Raw genomic sequence first — 25,709 nt, 5'->3', positions numbered from 1 at the left:
GCCAAAAATCCTGCAAAATAAATACACTCCTTACGAACTTTGATGTAAATATTTTGGGTCAGCACACGTGTCGTGTAAATTTGCTGATGCGATCGTCAGGCATGTGGAAGATTTGCCGTAATTACTTCATCCTCTCTCAATTTTGAGCCGATCCCAAAACACGCTTAACGGCTGGCTGCAGCTATAACTCGTTTGTTTATCGTGTCCACGCGTTTCGTTCGCCAAGTCAAAAATTTTTGACTCTCTTGAATCGCAATGCGAATAATTAACGGTGTTGTTTATTTTTTGCTTTAAGCGCGAAGTCCATCATAAAATAATAATCACACAACATATTTTTGCCGGTGCGTTTCGTGCAAAAAATGAATCCTCAGCGGCAGGCGGTGGAAAGCCGTGCCGGCAGCTGCTCATTCGGATCCGTTTTCTGTTCTCAATTCCGGCGCCGAGCCCGCGAGAAAAGAGAGTAGCCCCGAGTGCAAAAAGTCAAGTCTGCTCGTCTCGTCGGCCCCGTAATGACGATGGGCCAATTAGGAGAATAAAGCGCCAATCTCGCAGCACTGATGCAAATCGCGATGACGAGCCAGAAGCCAGAGTTTTCCTGCTCGCTCGAAAAATAGCACAACCAATGCACTGAGGAGCCTCGCCGACTGCGCCGAGAGCAGGAAATGTTGCAACGTTTTATTTACAAGCGCCAATGAGTTTTGTTATTGTTTACTAAATGTGGCAAGCCTGCGCGTTTTGGACGGTAGCTCGCGCTCTCGCGCTCGCCGCCGAGAGAAAATAATATATATAAAAAGGTGGCCAACACAATGCAGTGCAATAATTCTTGCCGCCGCTCGTAAGAAAAGCTCAGTTCGTGAGCTGCTGAGTTATTTTTTTTTGCGCCGATTCAAATGCAGGAAGCGATTTTCTCGCTCGTTGAAAATATTATTCTTGCCAATTAGATCGCGTTTCTCCCGTTGTGCTCAGCAGATCGCATTGCGAATTCAATTACATTAGCATATTTAGCTTGCCTCGTGCCCTCTTGCTACGCACGAGCCAATTATCAAATGGCCTGGAACTACTGCTGCCGTAGTTACCATTGCAAACAAGAACTTGTTTGTGTACAAAATTAAAAAGCTACATTTTATATAAAAATATTTCGAATTTTTTATTGTAATCCTAAAGAGGAAAGAGGGTTTGATGTTGTTAGTTAGCTCTAAAAATAACCTTTTCCTTGTTGCAACACAATTTGTAAACCGTTGGTCGGATCATTTCAACCCAACGTTCCAAGTGACATTAAAAGACCTCTGATTCGAGTTTTAAAATTTGTCATTCCTCGTTTGCGCAACAAAGCATAATTTCTGAGTGTCACTCCTTCCAATTGCCAACCAGTTGCGGATAAACAGACGTCATCCGACCAGTTATTCAACCCATCAAAAATCCAGTTCGCGAGCTTTTTCGCATAATTTGCTGTTAAAACGATGAAGCGAGAGCTTGAGCCGCGCGCTTTTTGAATTTTCAATTAGTCGAGCGAGAAAAGCGGCGCAAACCGCAATCTGCCGACTGCAGAATTGAATTTCCAATCTCACGACGCAAGTGCTGGAGAAAAGGTGCGGTGAGTGGCATTCTTCGCCGCTGTTTTCCTGCGCGACAATATACGAGAAAGAAAGAAAAGGCCTAACTGCAAAATAAATGTGTGCGGTGCCAACTGACTTGGCTAGCTGCGCGCCGCGTGTGTATTTTTAAGGCGCGCACCATGTGTCAATGGTCTCTCTCTCTCGCGAGCTGTTGTGCGTTCTCCACGTGTACACCGCGCGCACCATATGCTAGCTAGCTACAGAACTCTGCGACTTTCAATGACACTGACTTTCGCAGATGTGCGTCGTCGCGGCGAAAAATTAATTTAAAGAATCCAAACTTGCCGCATCCGCGCGCAATTAACTTTTTGTGTTCATGTTTTCCGTGAAATTTATCTTCATCCTTGGCTTGCAGGAAAGCAAACAATTACAATGAGCCTTATTCAAAGGATTAAATGCTTCGGAAAAGTTAAGGATTAATTTGTAATTAGTTTCTGCCTCCGACAGGCCGGGAAAGGGAAACCCCAAGCGGACGCCGAAGCTGCAAAACATTCCTCATGCGGCCTGTTTTTGTCACTTCTTTCCTCGTTGTCTACGGTTACACCTCAAGCGCAGCATCAGGAAAGCCGCACAATTATTTGCTTTATAAATAATAATGAGCCAAAGTGAGATTTTAGAAATGTCTGGGCGTGCCATTTCGAGCCGAGAGGTTGTAAGAAGGCGCGCTTGACTTGGGCCAGATCAATAAAATAAAGCTCAGAAGGCGGGCGGGCAGTATTAGCTGCTGGATGAACCCTTTTTCAATTCACATGCCACTTGGCACACCATGCTTTGCTGCTCAGGCCTCCGCGTATTAAAGCGGAACGCTCCAAATTGACGCTTCTGCTCCGCCGGCAACACACATATCTTGATCGTCGCTTTATTTGGGTGCTATGCTTTCGCCTAGTTTTCTTATTTGTACACACATTTATACATGCGAGCCACCTAAAACACTGGATTCATTTTAGAAAACTTTTATTACAAAAATAAAGGAGGAGAAAACACTGAATTGCATGTTAGCTTTTTTTAAAAGAGTTGATAAACCAAAACTTTTGGTTAAAAAGTTTTTATTGTTGGTGTAAAGATAAAGGCAACAAAATGCTTTAGTTTTGATGAATATATTAAAAACATCATATTTTTTGCAAATTACAGTTTAAACATTTGCATGTTGATATCACCGATCGAAATCCTTAGTGGTTGCAACAGAATTTTCGAAAACAAACATTAAACATTCGTCTCGGTTGTGTATAATCACTAGAGATTAATGCTTACGATACCTCAGATTGTGGTGGCTGTTTCATAATGCGGCTTCAAAGCACAAATTAATTCGAGTTGTTATGTATATATATATCCAAGTCAGTGTCGAAATCGAAACACACGCACACTTGTTAATTTATGCATTACGCTGCATGCCGAGCACTCAAAAGAACAGCAATTGACATATTTAACCGCCTGAATAAGTGCCTCTCAGGGTAACACACATAAGTGCGTAAATCATCAACAGATGCTAGCACTCATTCAAACTTGTATTATGTACATGCACTCATGTAAATTCCAGTGGCTTGGGATCTAGTTATAAAAAATGGTGTTATGCGTGTTTGCTGCTAAAAATTATACACGCGCGCGTGTTTCTCAATTAACATCAGGCTGACCTTTAGTCGGCGATTGCCGTACTATTATTAGTGGCAATAAATGGTTCAAAATGGGACATACCGTACGTTATTTATCTTTACTTGTAAAAGCTCAAAGAAAATCGCGCATATTTTCTGTCTTTAAAAAATGCAAGGCAGAATGTGACTAGTAAATTTATTTAAAAAATGAAAACTATTTCTATACGGCCTCGGCAATTAGTTTCAAAATGATCTTTATTACGGTTCTACAGGGCTATTCGCAATTCGCTGACGTGCTTTTAAGTTTACAAGTAATGCTGGCGCTTTTGTAGGTTTAGACGTACAAGTTTTCCTCCTTGCCGACTGGCGTTGAATATTTCCGTGTTGTCCCGACTAATCAAATTTCCCAATTGAGCCCTTTTGATCGCTCGACCTGCCAACCCTCCTCGGAAATTGGATTTATCTCACTCGAGCGTCACATAACTTTGTTGCAGGAATCGTTTTTCCACTGGGCATTCGGCGTGCTGGAACCCGGCTTTTACGGCGCAATTGTCGTCGGCACCGGGGAGGCTATTTTGTTCGCCCCGCAGCTCCCGCCGGAGTATGACGTGGTCATGGGTCACGTCGCCACCAACGACGAGTGGAGGCAGCGCTACGCCGTGGACCGCGTGCACGGCACCAATGAGGTGACGATAATTTAATTAATGCTAATTCTTCTTCTCTCATCTCGAACGTCGTGTTTTTCGCAGATCGCCACAGTGCTGCGGTCTGTGAACCCAGACCAGCTCCTCCTGCTGGTGAGTACCCTTATATAAATGATAACTACGCACTTATTGCTGCCGCCGCGAGAATAAGATTCTGCGCAAATGAAAATGCGTGTTGCTCGACTGATCGACGAGCCACCTAACTCACCACTGCCGCGGCGGCGAAGCAAAAAGTCAAAATCTCCTGTCTCGACTGCATGGAAATTCGACTCATTGCAAATGCATTTATGCTCGTTGTGCATTTTCTCAGCGCGCCGGCAAAGAGACGTGCTGATGTGCACGTTTCTCATGAATTATTCAGCCCCGGTATGATTGGACTGGCGGATGCTAAACAAATGCCCATAAATTTTGACCTCCGCCAGCGTCCACTTACCTCACAATCTTAGTAATTAGCGAGGGAAAGAGCCAAAGGCCGACGCTTCTCGCCATTTCCATGCTTGCTGAAAGGACATAGATGGCTAAAAGTAAAATTTTAATTTTTAAAGCGATGCATGTGATGTAGAGAAAGCAAAGACCAGGAAACAACATTTCATATATCATTGGTTTTTATTCGTCTCTTAAGTTTAATTAGCAACGGTAGGAAATGAATTAGTCGAATTAGTAACCCAACAATCAAGGAACGATTGAAACCCAATTTTGACGCGCGGCAGAGCATCAAGGTTTGGTTTCTCTGCTGGGATAATTGTTGCCCTGATTGTTTTGTACAGAAAAAAATGTAAAAATCTGGGTAACCACCAGGATACACCAAGATCCTAGTTACTCTATTAATTGTTAAATGAAGAATTTTATTTTCTTTTAGTCTATATTAATCACCAAACAGTCAAATAAACATAAATCGGATCCCACAATCGAGCCAAGGGAATTTAGGTTCCCTCCTTTGTTCAAAGAATTTGATTTCAACAATCTGGCTAGCTAAGAGTGTCACCCTTTGGTTTCTACTTTTTTTCTCAACTCTTCTATATGAACATTGGTGACGTCAAGGTATACACATACTTGCCGCTCTCTTTGGCCGATTTCCCTTAATCCTGGTTCTAAAAATAACCTCCCTTCTCGTTCGCAACTTAAAAAAAAAATCATTTGCATCTGAAAGAAATCATTTCGTCACAATCAATATCCTAAGAAGTGCGTCTTGAAGAGTCCCACGATGCACTCGGCGCGCAGTCGATGCCAACGGCAGCAATTAGATGCAAAATAATTTGAGTCACGTCATGTGCAGAGCAGAGGATGCAGCTACTTGCTGCGGCTTTTAATGTCCGATTGATATTGAGCAAGTAAACGAGCAAAGGCTGGTTCTCTCAATAAAAGACACTGGTCGTTTAAAATTTCCTTTGTCTTCACACACGCCGCCGCCGCCGCTAATAATGATATTCGTGCCAGCGATAGCAATGAGTGAGAGAGATTCATGGTCACCAACCAACCAACCAACCAGCCAGCCAGCGTTTATGTGGAAAAAACAAACCGAGCAAGCTGCTTGAGTTCCAGCTCGGCGTCTGTTTTCAGCAGAACGTGTTTTTTACCTGTGGCCATCCGAGAGGAAAATAACAATAAAGCAGCCAGCCAGCCAGCCATCCAGCCAGCGGCAGCTCCCTTTACCTGAATCACTCACTGCGCGAGCTGTAAAAGTGAGCAACCTTCCTCCATCTGCCCACTGATTTCTCGGCGGCTGTAAACACACAATTGCACTCCTTCTTTGGCACACAATATTGCTCTCCCTATACACATCAAGCCAACAGCTCCGCGACCCTGGCTTTCTTGTGTTGTGTCCCATTGAAAAGGCCTTAGATTCCAAAGGGAACTAGAGAAAAATCCCCCGTGGTAGGGGGTGCCATAAATACCCATTATTTGTAGTCTTTTGAAAAGAATTTTTCTCACGAAATTCCAGCTGGAAGGCTACAAAGAGGCAAACCTTTTTTTTGTTATATAATTATGAAAGCAAATGGTTTGCTTTGTCAAAAAATGAAAAATAGAGGTAAATGAAAAATTCTGGAATTATATTTTCCTCCTACAAGAATTGAAGTTCAGAATCGTCTGCATCTGAATCTGTAGAAAATCGTGAGAGATAATTTTTGTCTTCGATTCTTCAATTCTAGCCGATAATCCTGTACGTATAGAACTGAGCCATTTTGAGAAATGAGAAAACATCCAGCTGTCCCAAAATAATAATCCTTTTTGTAGGGGTGCTGTATAGTTAGACCCTTTCTCACGATTTCACATTTACAAAATAAACGATGTTCTTCTGGCTGACCACCCTGTGTTATTTTATCGACATTTGATGTTCGTTCATGACTTTGGCATCTAATTATTGCCTTCTTATCAACTTAATTACCTATCCATTCCATTATTAATTGCGATAATTTAATTTATAATATGCTAAAATAGCATGGAGATATAACAAATTCCTTAAGATGAATTAAATTCTCTATGTGCGTATAAGATCCCTACACAATCTCCTTACAATTATTAAAAAGCGTCAATGTCTATTTATATACAGGTTTTTCTTGCGAGATGAAAGACGGATCTCATTGAAGGAAAAGCAATGCAAATTTCAAAAGCGTGTCATCTGTCGCGGCTGGCTGCAGCTTTTAGTGCAAACAACGTTAAAACAGTGATAAAAAATAACCGTTATGCACGCAAATCCATTTCAAATCTAAAGGATTTTAATAATTACGGTGGCCCTAGTCACTTTTAATCCGTATCTTGCATCTTATAATGCGGCCGGCGTCATGTTTTCTCCGCACCTGACAAATTAATATCATCGAGATTTCTCCGCTGATTTATGCCAAAAGCAGAATTTCCGCGGATTTCTCTAAGCCGCTCGTCGATACACCGACGTTTACCGCTGCATCTCCAGATTGGAAATGTGCGAACGACAATTCTTTTGCTCTCACAGAATCCCGGGCGCATTAAACTGAAGAAAAGAAAGACCACCAGCCGAATGCAACAAAACAGGAAACCGCAAACCGCTTGAAACACTGGCTGTCAGCTAAGCAGGCGAATGAGAGACGCTTTGACATTTTCCCCACGAGATAAAATAATGTAAATAATAATATAATTGTGCGCGAGCTAGCGAGCGAGCGAGCATGCGTCTGCACCGAGCGAGCGAAACAATAATATTATTGAGGACAGCTGCACGGCCTTGCGTGGCTGGTTTGTCCGCCGCCGCCGAGAGACCCGAGAGACCGGCCGGGGCGGCTGCTGCGGATGACAGGTGGAACCCCCTCGCCGCCCGAGCAATTAATTCATTCCTCTTTAGCCACGTAAACATATCATTGCACAGATACTTGATGGCATAGAAACTCTAATCGCCCACGTTGTCTTCTCGGGCCGTTCAGCAGCTGCGCGGCGGCGGCTTTGTTGTGCCCCAGAGAGCGCGGCTATCTCTCGGGTCCCCTTCCTTGGCCGTGCACTGTCTTGAATTGATTTCGTCGTGTCCATGTTCCGCGACGAACGAGCCAATGTCATTGAAGATGGTGCTTAGGAAATGCATGCCATTTAAGATTGTGCTTATTGCAGCAACCGAACGAAAATTGTTTATCTCAGCAGAGGGGATATGCGCCTTTTAAAATTGAAGCACGGCTGAATTCCAGGCTGGAAAATTCCATAAGTGAAGATGAGTCAAATTGATGAGATCCAGATTTGTCATATTTTCAATTAAAGATGAACATTTTTCAAGATCTGTCATTATAATAATTATGATTTTATTAAACGCATATGCATGCAACACTTTTAATCGTTACATATTTATTTTTTAAGCTTCCCTCACGAGTCAATTTTCTTCCCGTACACGTTTGAATATGATATTTTTCACATGTCTCGCCACAAAAATTACTCCTACGGTCAATATTCGGTTCATAATGGAAAGATCTGTCATTAAGTTGCATTTTTAGTTTTCAATCAGTAAAAATAGAGAGAATTTTGAATATTTAAAGTCACGTTTTTAGTGTTACATAATTGCAAGTCGTTTTATTTTTCTGAGGGCTTTTTGACTGATAATTTTCTCAACTATAAGATAAAAAAATACCCGTTTTTTATTTTTTGTGTAACTCTAGAACCAGAATTTATTTTCGTTTATATTGTTTAAAAATGAATGAACCGATCAGGTAATTCGCGCAGCTTAAATTTTTTACATCATGCAGAGAATCGCGTGCAATAAAAGGGCATTCCATTTTGCGCAACGCAAAATTACCATTCCGAGAAATGACCGGTTTGAACCTCTCTACATTATTTCATTTTCCATTCTCTTTCCTGTACACTGTCGCCTCGCAAGCAAACATTGATCCGACCGACCGACCAGCCGCGCTCCAAATTTGTGATTCCGCCAGCAGCCAAGCAGCCAATCTGCCGGCGGAAGGAAGGTGGTTTGCGTGCGCCATAAACGAACTACTTAAAAAATAACGAGCGCACACACACACACACACGCATGGAAGGATTGTGCAGCACACAACAATAAAAACGTGGCAGCAGAAATATTTCTGTGAAGGTCTCAGGCAGAGCGTGCACTGCACACATACACGGCCAAAAGACTATACGCGATCGTCTCTCTCTCTCCCTCCCTCGTCAGCAGTCATTCAACTCTCGCTGCGAAGGACAACAACAACAACAACACACGGCGGGCGGTTAGGCTGGGTTAGGCCCAGTTCGGCCGCTGCTTTGAAAATTCACTTGAACAACAAGTCCCATAAGTTACCTACATTTTTGTACCTGCTTGCTTTGCTGCAGCACCTGCTTTTCTCCTCGTTTTAGACCCTCAACAACAACTGCACTTAAGAGGGCAGGTGTTAAAAGTAGTGCTCTTGAAACGATTTCTCATGTTCGGCACGCGGTGATAATTTATTTCGCCTGCGTTTGCGCGCGCACGCTTGGAAATTTCGTCTGTTTTTTTATATTATTATTATTCCAAGGCGCTCCTCTCATTTGACAAGTTGAAGAAACTAAAGGCAGTGGAACCGCCGGTGGCTGCTAAATAAAATTTACGTGCTGCCGATTCCTGGAATCGGTCAGCCAACCGTGGGACTGCCAGCAGCCGAATAGCGCTTTTAAGTGGTTTAAGAAAGCAGCTTTTTTTCGCGTGAACTGGTATTGAGCATAATTTATCGAATTTATCATTGCGAGAATTGTTACATTGTTGCTTTTTCGGGAGGATAATGAGAAAAAATCCGCCTCATCAGAGACAAGACGATTTTAGTACAACATTAAATTCCGTTAATTCATTTATAGATTTTTTTAGATTTCTGGTATTTATTTAGATATTGGCAGGATTGAATTAATTAATCAATTATGTAATTGGGAAAAAAATTCTCGACAGATTACTCGATTTGATCGTTTTTTGTGTCTCATTTTTATTTCTTTTTGTAGCAATCCATCCATTGACGTGTGAATTTTAAGGAAAATGTTAGCAAAAAAAGATCACAATTTTGGGAGAACAACAAAAGATGTCAATAAGGACAAACTAATAAATTATTGTAACATTTACACACTTGTAAAGCATAAATAATAAATGGAAATAGGGAAAATTGACTGTGCATCCACAATTTAAAATTCAGCAATTTTTTATCAGCTGAACGAGCACCAGCCGTCAATTCGTCTTGAATTGGCTGGACTTGTAATTTTTTTTCCAATAAATAAGATTCTAAAAAAAATGATGTCAATGAAATAGAAAAATTTAACTTAAAAAAAACTTTGTTTTCAGAATGGACTGAATACGGACAGCGGCCTTACTACGCGACAGGCAGCATTCGACGGAATCCACAATTTTAATACCAACAATGAACTTTTGCACCGTGAAATGTCTGAATGGTAAGCATCCTGAATTCTTTAGTTTACAAACATTTTGCTCCGCATTTATTTGTATCAATCCCAACCTGTAAAACAAACAATCGAACTGTTCGCGCCAATTTTGCTCGTTCACGCGCCATGTTTGTTGCTCTCGATCAGCTGTCGGCGCACGGTGGAAATAAGAATTGACCATTTAATAACACGAGCGCCAAAAACTGTCGACATTCGGCCGAAATATCGGGTGTTTGCTCATGAAAATCTTTCGACACGCGCGTTGGACGAGATGATGCCACGTCCTCGTCATCTCCATCTCCACGGAGTAGAGCACTGAGCGAAACAAACAACCCTTTGGCGGTGTGCTTTCATCACTACAATTTGCTCAGTGCACTCACCGTAAGTGAAAAGCGGTCACAAGTACAAAGAAGTGCGTTCTAATCGCGCGACTCTCGTCGTTTTTGCAGAGACTGAGATTTTTCCGTAATAATTATGCATCACATCCGACGGTGCTCGACCAGATTTGGCTTCTTGCTGACCTCCACCAACGCCAGCGAAATCCGCACTCCGGCCTGCTCTTTTCACAGTGGCAAGCAAATCGCTTCCAAATGGAGAAAGCCCGAGGATCTCGGACACACGATGATCCTGGTCCAGGACGGCTGCGAGATCAACGAACTGCCCGTTATAGTGAGAAAGGTGTGCCTCTTTGATGTGTGTAAACAACAACAATTATTGCGCATTGACTTCCATCGAGAGAAGTCAATGAATCCTGTGTTAATCATATGGCGTGGCAACCTAGTTACTGATGACTAAAATAGTTGGTACATATTATTTAAAAAAAAATATATAAATTTGTACAGCAACAACAACGAGGGAATATTATGTTCACTTTTGTTGCTCTAGTACAGAGAAAATTTCACATTAATGTAATTATACGTGTTAAATTGTAAACACAAACTTATCCTAATTTTAATTTCCTTCAAATTGGGTTGGAAATTAGGATAAGTAGTTTGTCTTGTGAAGAGTGATGTTTGTCAACAATTTTAGTTGGCTATTAAGTAAATTTATATTAATTTTAGTGACATAAATAGTGGGTAGCCACGCATTTATTAAATTATCCGGGCAAAGCAATTAATCTGTTTTCCAATTAGATTTAATATTAAAACCACGCATAATCTGATTTTGCAGGTGAACGACGTGATAAATTTCAGCACAACCTCAAAGGTTCCGCCAAAAGATGCTCCAGTGAACGAGGAGCACGAGGAAGAGGCCGTGAGTGCCATTGACCGGTGTCACACCCTCAAGTCGGTCTACTCGCTGCTGGAGATCTTGCCAAAGGAAGAGGTGACGCCCGTGATCTCCGTGCACGCGCTGAAACGAATCCTCGACCTGGAGAACAACCACCAGTTCCGCAACCAGGAGACCAGCAAGGACGCCAACTTCACGCGGGCGGCGGTGGTCAGCGAGCTGATTGACATCGTGGCCACCGGCAAGGATGACGCGGCGGTGGTCAAGGCGCTAAGGATCGCTGTGCGAGACCTGTCTGGCTGCCAGGAGCACAAGGACAGACTGAAGAATGAGGTGCTTGTGCGCGCCACCGAGAACAAACTGAGTCTGAGCCTTTTGTGCGACGCCGTGCGCTCCTTCTCGCACCTCCGCTCGGACGACGTGGACAAACTGTGGGTGGGTTTCGTGTCCAGGGAGGCGGACATCTCGGAAAACAACGTCCTTGACATGTTCAGGGTACTGCCCTTCCTCAAGGAGAGCAGGCAGGCTATCTTCCAGATCCTTGAGCGGAAGATGATCGGCCCGACTGGCTTCTGGTGGCAAATCTCGCCCCGCCAGCCGATTGTCGGCGAGATTCTGGCTCTGATGAAGTCATCAAGACTGTCTTCGGTGCGGCTGCTTGCCGCGCTTAGCAAGTGGACCAACATCAACATTCACCTCATCAAGCCAGACCATCTCAACTGCATCATCTCGGCCATTTCTTCCCACAATTATTCGGATGAGGCACTCAAAGTTGCGCTCGAGCGATTCGTCAAAGCCAACCAAAAGAAGATTAAACCCCAAGTGAGAATTACTTAATTTTTATTTATTGTTGGAATGAAAGAGAAAATTCATTTGGAAATTAATTTAGTAAATATAATGGGCTAGAGTTGTGAAATATAGAGGTTTTTTAAAGGAAATTTTAATATTTTATCTGATTTTGTGGGGCGTAATAGTCCATGTTAGACAGTTTATCTTCTCAGACGGTTTTTATGTGTTTTTGTTTGCTCAATATCCTAGCATTGAAATAAATAAAACAAACCCATGCATTTAAATTAAATTTTAAGCTTAGATGCTTTATTTAATTTAGTGCTTAATACACTATTAATTTTTTAATGTTGACATCTAATGTATTTTTAACTTGCCTCTTGTTAACTCTCTCTGAGAGGAATTTCATTAGTAAATTTAGTTAAGTAATTGCTTTTTTTAAACAAAAACATTTCTTGTGGATCATGTAAAATGGTCTCATTTCGTTTGAAATTCCATGATTCGTGCCCAAATTCAGATCAAAGCCCAGAAAAATTGTCGATCATTTAAATTTCACAGCTCCTGAAAATTTCACTTGCAGCCAAACCACAATGATTACATTATTGTGGTACTTTAATAATTTATTAAAATTTTCCAGTATTGATTTCATTCCTTGAAGCTTCTTTAAACTACCATTTAAACTCTAAAGAGCTTGCAAAACTCAACTGCCTATTTTTCTTTTAATTTTCACTTTCATTTATGTGTTTGTAGCGTAATGCAGTCCCAAATTTTAACCTTGTCCATTTTTAGGCGCAGCAAAGCCTCTACGCCAACATAATGGCCCACATCATGAAATTCAGGCACCGGTCTGACGTGATTCTCGACTGCGGCGCCAACTTCTTCGTGCGGTGCTCCAACCTGACGCCGACGCAAATCACGCACTACCTATCAGCATTCGGCCACCTAAACTACCAGCCGAAAAACGCGGAGGCCTTCTGGATGCACCTGGAGTCGGTGCTGGACGCCAAGTTCGCACAGTTCAAGCCGTCGGACGCACTGGACACGCTGCTCTACTGCATCTACCTGCAGAAGCACCCACTTAACTTCGTCTCCAGGGTGTTCAACCCGAACTTCCTGGACAGACTGTCGGACGACTCGATGGCGCAAGCGCAGCCCGAGGCGACGCTGATCGTCAACCGGAACAAGCTGCAGGCGCTGGACGCCGCGCTCACTCTCGAGTGTCCCAATACCTACAACGGCCCGCTGCTGCCTAAGAACCCGGTCAGGCCGATCTGGCAGGATGGCCGCATTCGCAGCATGAGCTTCTACCTGCGCGACCTCCTGTCCAACTCTGACAGACAGGCCGCCAATTCTGTGCTGCTTAGCGATCTGCCCGCTATCGAATTATTCCTCGTCGACCTCGTCGTCCATCCCACGGTGAGCGGCTGGAACAAGAAGCTGAGCAACGTGGACCGCTCGCAGTGCACAGTCCTGCTAATCCACGTGCCTGAGCATTACAGCAGAGATGGCAAAGAACTTACCGGACCGCAGGTCTTGCGAAAGCGGATTTTCATGTCGCTCGGCTTTGAGGTGGTCGATTTGAACTATGACACCCTCAACAGACTGAAAGTGCATCCCAACGCCATCAGGCAGCACGTGGAAAAAATGTTGCAGGCCAACAGAAAGGACAATGGCACCAAGTGATTTTTTGAAATGTTGCAACTAGTCAGTTAAAAAACTAATAAATTTCCGAATTTCCCTAGTGTTAATTATTGCATCTTTAATTATATCCTAACAGTCCGAAAATGCCGGAGCAAAATGTTCTTTATTTACACCACAATACATACAATTAAGATCTGCCGTTTCAGCCGCGTTATCAAGTCGCCCATGGAACTGGAGGTCATGCGGTATGTGGCTCGCGCCTCGTCTGAGGCCCACATCAACGTGATGCGCAGAACTAGGCCTGGCATGTTCGAGTACCAGTGCGAGGCAGAGTTCATGAGACACGTCTACTTCAACAGTGGATGCAGACACGTCGCCTACACTTGCATCTGCGGCTCTGGCGTGAACGGTGCTGTGCTCCACTATGGACACGCTGGGGCGCCAAACACCAGGCAGGTCCGCGACGGTGACATGTGGTAAGTTTGCACAGTATTCAAAGTCTGGTTTTTAAACACAACTGTCAGATCGTAAGTGAAATTCTTCCTTAGAAATTTACTTGCTACTCAAATCGCTAACAACTCTTAATATTCCTGTCAGCCAGGGAAAACTGAAGTCTTGGCCCTACTAAAGGAATTCTCAAGTTTTTCCTTCCACTCAAAAGTGAAAATTCAAGATTTAATTTCCAGATGACATCAGTTTTTTTTAATTACAGATCTGCCTCAATTTTTTCCCGCATTTTTAAAATGAAATTTTTGCTATATTCCTAGTTTATACGACATGGGTGCGCAGTACTACTGCTACGCGTCGGACATCACATGCTCTTTCCCTGCCAACGGGAAGTTCACCGAAGATCAGAAAATGATCTACAACGCTGTGCTGCGGGCGAACCGAGCTGTGATTGCTGCCATGCGACCAGGTTTGCCTCTTAATCAATTTGGACACCACAATTTTTGATAATAAACCAAAGGCGTGTCCTGGGTCGAAATGCACCGCCTGGCCAACCGTGAGCTGCTCTTGGCCCTGATCGAAGGCGGCGTCCTGCAGGGTGACATCGAGGAGATGATGGAGGTGAACCTGGCCGCCACCTTCCAGCCGCACGGTCTGGGCCACTTGATCGGGTGCGACGTGCACGACGTTGGAGGCTACCTGCCTCACTGCCCGCCGCGCCCTGAGCTTCCAGGATTCCACTCCCTCCGCACGGCGCGAGACTTGGAGGCCAACATGGTGGTCACTGTCGAGCCTGGCTGCTACTTTATTCAGAGGGTATGAGCTTCATTTTCTCGTTAATTGATTTGATTGTTTTAAAATAGTGTCAGCACATATTTCTAAAATTTTAATTCAATTCAAAATGATGTAATTATTTTTAATTTATAAAAGAACCTTGATTTAATTTTAGCTGCTTGATGAAGCGTTGGCTGATCCGCAAAGGAACAGGTTCCTGGTCAGGGATGCAATTGAGAGACTAAGAAATTTCGGAGGGGTTCGCATTGAGGACGACGTCGCTGTCACCGAGACTGGTGCAGAAATTTTGAATGCGGTGCCAAGAACGTAAGTTCTCGCTTCTATAAATTGGATAGGTATTTATTATAAAATTTTTGCAGTGTGGAAGAAATTGAAGAGGTGATGGCAGCTGGGCGACGTGAAGAGGAGGTGGTTTTGCCTCAAGATCAGGCTACTAAGCCTGGTCATTAATTGCTCGTGATGGACCAGCCCATTTTGTTATGATTTTATGTAAAAGTCATTCTACATAATTCAAGTATTATATATTTTATTGGGTACTGACTGAAAATAACATGGCATTCTAAATAAAATTTGTTATCTTCCCTATACCACTTTTTTTAAATCCTGCCAAAGCCCAATGCTGGATAACATTACAGTTTGCGAGGCAGGATTGGATTGGTGCTGTAAACAGGCTTTTCTTGGATGCGGATTGCCTCCTCAAGGAATGTGACGAGGTCCACCTCCAAATCAGGCAGCAGGAGTTGTAGCTTCTCTTTCTCCACCTCCCATTTTTCATCCCCAGCCCGCATGAGCTTGAGGGAGTCTTTGATGAATGACTGCGTTTGGATGTTGTTGAACTTGGTGATCTCTTCCTTCGTGTACTGAGGAGTTAATTAATTTATAATAATGCGTTTTGCGTCCGTGAATTGAACAAACCTTGACAACACTCGCGAACACCCTGACGAACGCTCCGTTGTCTTCGTTGATAAAGGCAGGCCAGCTCAATCTCTCCAAGGGTGACGCTGTATCAGGGATGAGGCCGGCAATAGCCTTTGACACCTCGGGGGTGCGCTGAGAAGGGTGGAGACCAGCGATGCGGATCTCGATCACGTAAAGTGGAGGAGTTAGGCCCTGCACAGATTATATCTTAAGTCAAAATTAAACCTCAGGATGGCTGGTGTTTGCTCACGAATTGTCTCTGTCGCTTCATGGAGAAAACCTCGCACCAACAAAGGGAGGACGTCCTCAGAAAGTGCGGTTGGAATCTGATTTCATTGGTTGGCTCGCAAATTCTGAATAAATCGGAAATAAGAAAATTGCGGCTTTCATTATTTATTTTTTAGAATACTTGGCTTGTTCAGCGTCAAAACTCAGCAGCTCGGAAACGTTATTCACCACGGGGATGAACGCCACCTTGACCAGATCGTGCGGTACGGACGGACGAAATCGCCTCAAGCAGTCCTCGAGGTTCACCAAAAGGTGATCTTTCTGCAAGGAGCTCATGGGAATGCCCTCCACTTTGCCGGTGTCCAAAACGCCGATCAAGATTGTACCATGCTTGCCGCTGTTCAAGAAGCCATTGATGTTCCTGTTTAATACACAATGCATTATTATTAATGAAGATTCCTAAATAAATAACTAACGATATAAAAAAAAATCATTAAAAAATGAAAAATTTAAAGGTTCAAGCGAGTACATACATACATAAAAATAAACGTACTTTATGCATTTGCATCATCATAATTATGTATTAATGGAACGCATGTTACATAATTAATAGTTTTAATTTTTTGTGAGCATGTCACGAACAATTGTTGGAAATTTTAATGCATTAGAGAAAATAGTACATACATGCATATAATAATAAAATTGCGATGTACATAAAACTATGTACATAATCATAAACACAAAATGTATTTTTGTTTAATTATGTACATAGCCATACATACAGAGTTTGATTAATAATTATTTGCTTTATGTAATATGTAATTACCTGGAAATTGGCTGTCTGGTCCTGTTCACTCCATTTGTTAATTTGGCGAACTCCTTTGGATTTCTGATTGGACATGCTTTTGTCCCATCATGTCTCCAAGCAGGGATTTCATCAGAGCTGAAATTCCTGTGCCCTTTAAATTCCCAGTTTTGATCTTCATCCACGGGCACGAACGAATTTTTAATGTAGTACGTCATTGTTTTCGCCCCTGAGTGTCTCATTTAAATGGATTAGGTGAATTATTAGAACTTAAAAAGAATAAAAAATTAAAGAATTACATAGAACAAACCTTTTTTCCAAACAGCTAGTGCAGACTTGCAGAGAATATGAGGGAATACTGTGTTTCAAGGTGGAGCAAAAATTCCGTGCCGTATTCTGCTCTCTTACTCTACACTGCGCGTGTACGTATCGCTTAGATTTTTTAAAAAATAAAAACGCAAATTCGAGATTATTCTTTGTGGATGTTATTTAAATATCTGGTACACGGTTCGGCAATTGGTTATTTAAGCGTCCGCAGGTACATTTTTCCGACTTTTATATGGTGTTATAAATAATATGATAAATAATTTATAAAGTTCGCTACGTTAGAAAAGTTGTTCGTCTTATATGGCATGAACGAGAATTTGGCACTTAGCCACTCTTCTTACTGAATCTGCGTTACTGGGCGCGATATGAAACAAATAATATAATGGTAAAGTTACAGTTTCTGCCGCGTTACACATCTCGCCAGTTCTTATGAGAATCCCATGTAAAAGTAGGGGTGGCGAAAACTGTAACTCGGCGGCGAAAACTGTAGCTTTTCCATATACCTGCGAATACTTCATATATAGGGGTGGTTGCGAAAATTGCAGAAGTAATTTAACTTCAGTAAAATGATAAACCTGAGAAGGTTATAAAATAATTAATATAAATAAATTAATTAGGAATCAGACGACTTGTATCTCTACCGATATATGTTTATCAGCGCAGCAAAAGTTTACAGTGAGTGGTGCAACATAAACCCCAATATATTATATCAACGCGTGTATGTTGCTATAGCAATTCCGAACGTTCTTCGTTTATTTATTTTTAAGAAAGAATATGCCTCAGCAGCATTTTGGTTGAATAGCATTTTCAATTTAAAAAACCCCAAGGACCATGAGTGAGAGATGTTTGAGTAGCGGATCGTCAACGAGGGATCAGCAGGCAGAGGACGGCCTGCCTCAAAATAAGGATGACGCTTCAGACGCAGGAAAGCAGGAGCGGCAGGGCAGCGACGAGGAGACGCAGGTGGTGGAGGAAAAAAGGGACGAGATAATTTTCGTCAAGCTGTGGCTTCCGCAGGGTTTGCCATTCACGCTGACTTCGTATCGCAGCATGACGATTGAAGAGCTGCGGGCGAAGGTGGCCGCCGAGCTGTTCCTGCCGCTCGACATGCTCGTGCTCGTGCAGGCCGGCGAGCCGCCCAAACTTCTGCACGACGACGACGACGACGGACTCGTCAGGAACCTGATGGGCCAAAAGGGAAGCATACTGGAGCTGTACGTGCACTGCACCGACCCTGACGTCGATTACGAGGTGCCGGACACCCTGAGGGCCAAGCCGACCGACATCCTCACCGTTATCGTGTACACGGGCCACATGGAAAAAATGGTTGTCGTCGAAATTGAGCACGACTGCCGCGAGAAAGAGTTTCTCGGAGGGTACAGGTGCAAAAGGTCGGGCCGAGAGTACTACCACGCCTCGTGCCAAACCTCGCCGGATAAACCAAAAATCCTGAAGTACTCGAGGAAAGTGCAGACCCAGAATCTGGTCTCGCACGGACAGCAGACCCCGAGGGCGGCCTGGACGCAGACCGAGGAAAAGGTTGAGGGACGAGTGATGGCGCCGAGTGTCCCGGACAACATGGCCGACGTGGCCGCTAAAGTGGTGGTCATCCAGAAATTCTTCCGCGGCTGGAGAGTGCGTCGGGGTCTGGAGAGGCTGAAAGAGGAGGCCCTCGATAGGCAAGAGCTCAGGAGGTTCTTGGAGCAGGACGCAGCCGCAGGAAGGTACAACCCGACGACCTTCGAGGTGCTCTACCAACTGGTTGAGAGGTGGAGGAAGCGGTGCCTCGAGTATGCGTTCGCCACTAAGACGCAGGGACCTAGCAGGGCCGATTTTCAAGACATTCTCGAAATGCAGGTTGGATTCACGATTTTGCATTCAAACTGCAAGAAGTGTTTTATTTTTACTGTAAAAATAGTGAAGAAAATATGAAAAATGAATTTTATGAATTGTAAAAGCAAAATGGGCAGGGTTGCAAAAAACCCGCATTTAAAAAAATACAGTGCAGTGTTAAAAACCGTTTTTTTTTTAATTTTTACCAGTCTCTTGCAGACCATGTTTGCCTCTCAGTTTTCAATAATTTTCTAATTATTAACTCATGACCTCGACTTGAAAAATTTGTAGAGACAAATTTTTGGAAATATTGAGGCAGCAAAAAGCAAATCAAAAGAAAAAATATACACAGTAGAGTAAATTTTGACTACTATGACCGCAAATTTTAGATTTTCATAGGAGAAAAAAAAAGGAATAAATTCATTTCTTACGCAAGAAATTGGTAAAAATTGAGTGGTAAAAACCAGTGGTGAAAAAAACCGGGTGGTAAGCAAATGCAACCCTGAAAATGCGAGATATTCTTGATATTTCAGTATGTTGGAAATCTATTTTTCTGGCTGCCCGATTTCTGAAATGGCAAGAGGTGGGTTAATTAGAAAGTGCTGACTTTAATAAGATGCACGCAAAAAACTCACCAGGCTGGGAGGAGCAACGGCGCCGAACTTGCCACTTGTTGGTTTCTACACCTTTCCAGCGGCCTAGGGAAAAAATCTCGCGTTTCAATTAAAAACTAGTGCTGGTTTGTGAAAATTGTGAGCTCAGAGCCCACGGGAAGTTCTGAGCAGAGGTTTTAAAAATAACTAAAAAAGGGAAAACTATATAACTATTTTAATTTTTTTCTTGTTCCCAGGTCAATATGCTGGCCATAATAGAAAAGGAGAGGATCAAAATGCGAGACAAGCGGCTGAAGGAGCGAGAAAAGCAGCTGCTGGACGAGGTGTGCAGCCCAGTGAAGTGGAAGAGCTACAAGGGTGTCACCGTCTCCATGGACACCCTGAAGAGCCAGCGCGCCTGCAAACTGAAGCAGCTGCACGACAAGTTGTTCGCCGAAAACCAGTCCGCGACGGTGCTGAAGGAAACCCTGAACGAAACGCTGGAGGCGCTGGATGCCTTGGACGAGCCCAACAAATACGAATTAATCCAACTGATGGAGCGGGAGGTGCAGCTCCTCGAGATGGGCCTCGGCATTAAAGAGACCAAAAACCTTCACCTGCGACTGGAGAAGGTGTTCGCCAACCTGATCCGAGACCCGTCCGAGTGCAAGAAGCCCAGGTCGAGGCTTTACTTGTGCAGCCAGTGCAGGAAGATGCTGCCGCCGAAGGTGTTCGTGGTGCCGTTGACGCGGCCGGAGATCAAGGTGTGCACCTCGTGCAATTGGATCGACAACATGAGCCACGGCAGGGTGGACCACGGCCCTTTCGCGGTGATGCTCAAGGAGCTGCAGCAGCACGAGTCCCGCAGGGGCTGCTACAGGTCCATGGCGTTCGTGCTCGAGGTGCACGACGTCAAGTACTTGGTGGACCAGATCTGGCACGGACAGTCCGCCATCAGCCAGGCCGGCGACGTGCACGAGTTGCGACTGGGACGCTGGGACACCGCCAAGGAGTGGAGTCCGTGGAACACGGTGCTGCTCACCAGGAAGGAGCTGCAGGAGCACCTGAATATCAGCGAGCTTAAGCTCATCTACGGCGAGGAATTTGTCAAAAATGTCAATATAAAACACCTCATTGCCCAAATGCACTTCAAGGGGTTGCAGAATTTTAAGTGAAGAAAATAAATAAAAAGCACGTGAGTAAGGTTTTAAAGTTTTTATTCACCATTTTCATACATTTCCTTTTAAAATCCTATATTATCCTTTATGTTTGATGACCTTACATTATAAGCTAATTTTATCGGACTAATTATGTATCAACAGTTCAGGCCAATTCATTCAGTCATTTGGTTAATTTCATCACATGCACTACAACCAAGCAAGACTTCCATTTGCTTCAATAGTCACGCTAACAACGATTCTCCGAGGATCGGCAAATAAAATCCCAGAGATATTTCTGTGCAAACCTGAACATTAGTAGAATGAATGAAAAGAGCAAGTAGTCATACGACCTTCAAAGTAGTATAAAAATAAACAAAATGGAAGGTGCGCTGAAATCAAGCTCACCGCGAATGAGAGCCGGAAAGAAGAGAAATGAACGAATAATTTTATTTGCGGGATGCTAGTTGGTGGCAGGCTCGTTCCCTGCACAATTACAGTAACAACCAAACACAATCTGCCCCTCCACAGCAGCAGGCGCGCGTTTCCGCGATAATACATTATTTCTGAGGCAAACGCGTGCCCAAAACTTTACGCGCGCGGAGAATAATATAACATGGACGCAGGCGTGAGAAGATTCAATCCTCCACGCGTGCAGATGAGGCATCAATCCTCACTCAGTCTTCACTGTGCAGGGGGTTAGGGGGCGGGGCCGGGGGGCTGCCTGGCAGGCTCAACAACTAGTGCTTCCTCTTCTTTGACGGCGGTCCAGAAAACACGAGGGGAGTCAAAAGCGATTCTGGCGTCATCAAGTCAGACTCTGATCCCTGCTTGATAATAAAATCCATCTAATTGACAGAAGTTGAGAATTTGGTTGGCGATAATTTTAGTGAAAGCCCGTGACCTCCATTAAGGAACAGTGTATGACGTGATTAAAAGTGGACCTGATGTCCATTTTGTGGCACCTTCCGAGCACAACTAAAACTACTAAAAAATCGTTTCGTAAAAGTATTTTCTGTACAATTTAAGGGTTCAATTCATACCACTTGAAAAAATATATGGCTACACAATCCCTAAAAAACGCGACATTGTAAGTATTGCAAATCCCCTGTGGGAACCATAACACTAAAATAGTCAGCTTTCATAATGCAGCCACATTTGGATCGCAATTAGAACCCTCTAAATAGAAGTTTAGGCTAAGTGCAAAGTTTGAAATATTGAAAACTCTAGAGTTTGCTAAAGTAAAAACACTATTGAAGAATTTCATTCTAATTAAAGATAAAATCAAAAGCATTTTAACTTCCCAAAACACCCAGTGACCCAATTTAATTTAATCTAACAGAATGGATATTTGAGTCCATATCATTGCATAACTGCAGAAAAACGGAGGCTCGGCGGCAAATCAACATCCACAAGGACGTCCATCAAATTGAGTGTACTTACCACCAGTTCGTTCAGTTCGGATTGATTAGCTGCCATATCGGGGTAATCGCTTCCAACAGCGGCTGTCTCGCCATTGTCCTCTGTCAGATCAAACAGAGAAGGGTTGCAAGCAATGACCGCGTTCATGTCCTCCTTCTCCTGCGCTGGGAGGCCCATGTTCAGGGCTACTGGGTCATCGGTAAAAAGCTGGGCACAAAAAGAAATTGGCATTTTTAGGATCAGCTAATAAATGTAATCGTTTTCAAACTCTTACCGACAACAGGGTGTTGGCGTCAAGACTGTAGTTGTCATTCTGCAGCAGCTCCTTTAGACAGTCAATTTCATTTTGGACTTGGTCCACATGACTGTCGAGCTCAGCACTGTAAACAAAATTCAGGATTTATTGCATGGGGTGAACTGATAGCATAGTACTCAATGCAATGGAAATTTTAAATTAAACCTAAAGCTTTTAAATATAAAGGTTAACAATTATTTAAGCCAAATTTGCTAGGGATACATTCAAAACTAAATTTTGAATCTTTCTGAAATCATACTTTTGTTATCCAAGTCTAACTTAAAAGTGTTTACCAAAACTCTAAATTTCAGTTGTGTTGCAGCGTTAGAAAACGTTGCAAGAACTTTTAGAGGTTTGATCATTAAACGCATAAGATTTCTATTTCAGGTTATCAAGTTATGTGCAGTAATTTTTTTCAATTTTGTAGAGAGGCCTAGAAAAGGAAGTTTTTCTCAAAACACAATTTAGAATCAGCACAAGCTGATAGCTTAAATTAAGCATGACATCAGAGTAGTAGAACAAGAACACATACAGCAGCAGTCAAATAGTTTTGAACTACTGGCCCAAGGTTCTACCGGCGAAACAATTTTCACTTAACTTGAACCAGCAGACGTCATTATTTGCCTTTCAGTTACTCACCATTGCCATGAGAAGCTACAGTAGTTCTTATAAATTTATTAAGGCAAACACGTCTGCACCAGGGTTCGTCAATATTGCAACGCGCAAAAATGCACCACTGGTTTTTTGCGCAAAAAACCAGCTGGAAAAACCCACCAGATTGGGTTCTTCCGCATTTTTCCGAATTAAACCCCAACAACGTCACATTTCGCACCAAAAAATTCAAAATTTTGGAAAAATAACGGTTCGTGTTATAATTTTATTGCAAACCAGTGGCATATTCACTGAATTGTAAAAATCCACCTATTTTTTGTTTTACATTTAAGAGAATTTTTGATTGCAAATAGTTTTTGCAATTCAGTGGAGTTTTTTTCCAGAAAAATGCGGGTTTTAGCGAACCCTGGTCCTCACACAGGAATGGAACAGTGAAACTAGACGCCAGACGCCACGAATGTGCATGGAACACTGCAGACTTCGTATCCATCGACATGACAGGAAGCGAAAGTCCGCTGGCCGTTTGAGCACAAACAGACCGCGATGTGCAGTGTGCATGCACAACAATGTCGCGTGTGTCATCTGTAACCTACCCTAGCGGGTTATTGGCCCACTTGGAGATCGCGTCGTCTGAACTATTGCTTCCGCTGTTGAACAGGGCAATGTCAGAATTTTCGTTCTTGGCGGGGGCTTGTCCATCTTCTTCTGTAGCAGCATTCAAGTTGTTGAGGAGCAAGTCAGGGTTCAACCCTGACACGTATCCAAAAGACGTTTGTTGGGCAGAGCTGAAAATCCCACTGTTATTTCACTAGTCCAAAGTCTTGTTTACTCAGCAGCGGCGAAAAGGCTCATTTACGAAGACTTTGTATGATTTGCTGGTCTGGAAAAGAGATTCAACATCATTCGCTTACCTAGGTGGAGAGTCTGCTACAGCAATCTCTTCTTGAGGATCATCTACGTCCACCTCCTCCTCCTCCTCCTCTGCGTCAATATCTTCGTCTCTGTCGCCAGACATCGAGTACTCCTGACCAGGGTCCAGCTCGTGGATTGTGGGTCCACCTTTTCCATCCTGATAGCAAATTAAGAATGTTAAATAAACGCCACCTCTAGTCAAATGAAAAATTTTAACCATCGCAACCAACTAAAATTGAATTATCGTCAAAAGTAGCATTGAATAACTCACATTTGATTTGACTGCACCCTCCAGGAAGGTGGGAGAAACAGGAGCACTGAGAGAAATGTGCGAGTCAGAGGTAGACGTTGAAGGTGATCCTTCTCCTTGGTGGTGTTTGTGGTGCCTGTGGTGGTGATGATGGTGGTGGTGCTCTTTGTCGTTCGTCAGCATAAGCGGGGGAACCCTTCTCTTCACATTGAGGCGGTTTGGTGACTGCACCACGGTCAGCAGGAACTGTATCAACTGAAAGAGGCAAAGAGAGTCAGTAAAAACACTTCAGTCGAAATGGGATACACTCCTACCTTGTTGACGATCTGCTGCTGCTTCAGGTGTTTCTGCCTCAGGACGGCCAGCTCTCTCCACAGAGCTTCGTTTTCGCGCTTCATGGAGGTTAGCTTGCCATCAAGGTTTTCCTGGCGGCCTTTGACCTGTTTGACGTCGCCGAGGACTTTGTTGATGACGTCGGGACAAGAGCCCCTGGCTCCACCGCGGCCGGTTTCAGCGATTTTCCTTTTGATTCGCTCCAGCAGCTGCGGCTGGTCCCGCACAAAAAACGGATGCGCAAACTCCATTTCATCCCGGTCTACCTTCAGGCCTCCCGACTCTACATTTACTTTTTTGTGGAAACCGTCTGAAAATGAGGCAAAAATAGATTCAATTATCCTGTTGTCACTTAATGTAAAAACAGTGTTTTTAAATTAAAACTTACACATATTCAGCTGCCTCACAAAACTGGCCATGTTGTTGTGTTTGTAATACAGAGGAAGAAGTTCTCTACAAAACTGTGCTTGATTGTGGATTATGAAACTGTCTCCATTCTGTAAAAAATAGTTAAAAACAATTAATTACTGCAAGAACAGGGGTGTGCATTAAGTAATAAGGATTAGAGGTGTGGTTATTGCTATATCAAGAAGTGCATTCGCGTTGGCGGCTTCATCATGTAACAGAAACACCGCTATTAGATAATACTGCGACGCAAATCTGTGAGCACCGCCATGCACCGCACCGCGGACAAATGTCACGACGAAGGTTACGCCTCTAACCGGGTCTTACATTGACATTTTTTATTACGCAACTGGCGATTTATTTGGATTGTAACCAGTTGCGAGTCTGCCATGACTTCCTGCACTTAATGCACCTGCAGTTCTAATGATTCCTGCGCGATCTAATAATATTGTAGCAGCAGAGGTTGAGTAGATAAGCCCTGAAGGTGCACGCAAACAAGTTGGCCGTGACTCGCGCTCGATTAATATCATGAATCTGTTCTATTTATAACTTTGCAATTTTCTCACCTCACTCCAGCAAATGAGTTTGTCGAACTCATTGGCCTCGACCAGCTTCCAGAGTTTGGCCAAGAAAGCAGGCACATTGGTGCCCACCTCGGCAATCGAGTGCATCGTTTTTTTCCGCGTGTGTTCCAATTCCAACAACGTAGCAAATGGCTGCGGCAATTCGAAAGTCTCACCAGATTGGCGATTCACGTCGGCGTCGCACTCTTTAGCGCAAACTGAAAACGGTTTCGGCTCGACTCTCACTTGACACAGCTTCCAAGTTCAATCTCGGATGAAAATAAACTCAATTTCGCAAACTTGGTTTGACAATGCCTGCAAAACGTGCAGGATGTTTTGGTGTAATGGCTCGAGTATGGCGATTCGGTTAACAGTGTGTGCGTGCGAGTATAGCCTCTCTC

The 25,709-nt window shown here is 43.4% G+C and overlaps 5 protein-coding genes across 10 annotated transcripts in view; 3 read left to right on the top strand and 2 right to left on the bottom strand.

The window, feature by feature from the left end:
- Dip-C (dipeptidase C) overlaps positions 1–15,240 on the top strand; it is a 32,098-nt gene extending 16,858 nt beyond the window's left edge. The window contains exons 3-10 of the mRNA XM_065476427.1: positions 3,700–3,891; positions 3,955–4,002; positions 9,659–9,765; positions 13,620–13,889; positions 14,181–14,329; positions 14,381–14,676; positions 14,810–14,961; positions 15,015–15,240. Of these exons, the coding sequence (XP_065332499.1) occupies positions 3,700–3,891; positions 3,955–4,002; positions 9,659–9,765; positions 13,620–13,889; positions 14,181–14,329; positions 14,381–14,676; positions 14,810–14,961; positions 15,015–15,105 (1,305 nt within the window). The 3' untranslated portion in view covers positions 15,106–15,240. The remainder of the gene's footprint in view (positions 1–3,699; positions 3,892–3,954; positions 4,003–9,658; positions 9,766–13,619; positions 13,890–14,180; positions 14,330–14,380; positions 14,677–14,809; positions 14,962–15,014) is intronic.
- LOC135934561 (FAST kinase domain-containing protein 3, mitochondrial-like) lies at positions 9,862–13,548 on the top strand. 2 transcript variants are annotated; one of them, XM_065476421.1, is made up of 4 exons: positions 9,862–10,137; positions 10,206–10,434; positions 10,927–11,808; positions 12,562–13,548. In XM_065476421.1, the coding sequence occupies exons 2-4, from the start codon at positions 10,231–10,233 to the stop codon at positions 13,453–13,455; spliced, it is 1,980 nt and encodes a 659-aa protein (XP_065332493.1). In that variant the 5' UTR covers positions 9,862–10,137; positions 10,206–10,230; the 3' UTR covers positions 13,456–13,548. The 2 variants fall into 2 exon arrangements, with proteins under 2 accessions (XP_065332493.1, XP_065332492.1); XM_065476420.1 differs by having other exon boundaries at positions 9,863–10,137; positions 10,206–10,440; positions 10,933–11,808; positions 12,562–13,547.
- LOC135934564 (uncharacterized) lies at positions 15,165–17,610 on the bottom strand. Of its 2 annotated transcripts, XM_065476429.1 has the most exons (6): positions 16,917–17,610; positions 16,628–16,835; positions 15,983–16,222; positions 15,824–15,926; positions 15,571–15,765; positions 15,165–15,515 (listed from the first exon to the last, which is right to left on the bottom strand). In XM_065476429.1, exons 2-6 carry the CDS (start codon positions 16,822–16,824, stop codon positions 15,285–15,287), a joined length of 966 nt encoding a protein of 321 aa, XP_065332501.1. In that variant the 5' UTR covers positions 16,825–16,835; positions 16,917–17,610; the 3' UTR covers positions 15,165–15,284. The 2 variants fall into 2 exon arrangements, with proteins under 2 accessions (XP_065332501.1, XP_065332500.1); XM_065476428.1 differs by lacking the exon at positions 16,917–17,610 and having other exon boundaries at positions 16,628–16,888.
- Positions 17,611–17,764: 154 nt separating this feature from the next.
- On the top strand, positions 17,765–20,608 carry LOC135948286 (IQ motif and ubiquitin-like domain-containing protein). Its single transcript, XM_065497498.1, has 2 exons — positions 17,765–18,790; positions 19,617–20,608. Exons 1-2 carry the CDS (start codon positions 17,765–17,767, stop codon positions 20,532–20,534), a joined length of 1,944 nt encoding a protein of 647 aa, XP_065353570.1. The 3' UTR covers positions 20,535–20,608.
- On the bottom strand, positions 20,560–25,705 carry Hsf (Heat shock factor). 4 transcript variants are annotated; one of them, XM_065476422.1, is made up of 9 exons: positions 25,312–25,705; positions 24,729–24,837; positions 24,322–24,650; positions 24,029–24,262; positions 23,757–23,914; positions 23,439–23,630; positions 22,213–22,318; positions 21,960–22,145; positions 20,560–21,364 (listed from the first exon to the last, which is right to left on the bottom strand). In XM_065476422.1, the coding sequence occupies exons 1-9, from the start codon at positions 25,414–25,416 to the stop codon at positions 21,257–21,259; spliced, it is 1,527 nt and encodes a 508-aa protein (XP_065332494.1). In that variant the 5' UTR covers positions 25,417–25,705; the 3' UTR covers positions 20,560–21,256. The 4 variants fall into 4 exon arrangements, with proteins under 4 accessions (XP_065332494.1, XP_065332495.1, XP_065332496.1 ...); XM_065476423.1 differs by having other exon boundaries at positions 20,560–21,346; XM_065476424.1 differs by having other exon boundaries at positions 20,560–21,343.
- Positions 25,706–25,709: the final 4 nt, after the last annotated feature.

The sequence above is a fragment of the Cloeon dipterum genome, chromosome 1 (genome assembly GCF_949628265.1).
Source record: "Cloeon dipterum chromosome 1, ieCloDipt1.1, whole genome shotgun sequence".
Taxonomy (NCBI): domain Eukaryota; kingdom Metazoa; phylum Arthropoda; class Insecta; order Ephemeroptera; family Baetidae; genus Cloeon; species Cloeon dipterum.
Note: the sequence above shows the minus strand (reverse complement) of the source record. Positions and strands in the feature narration are given on the sequence as shown.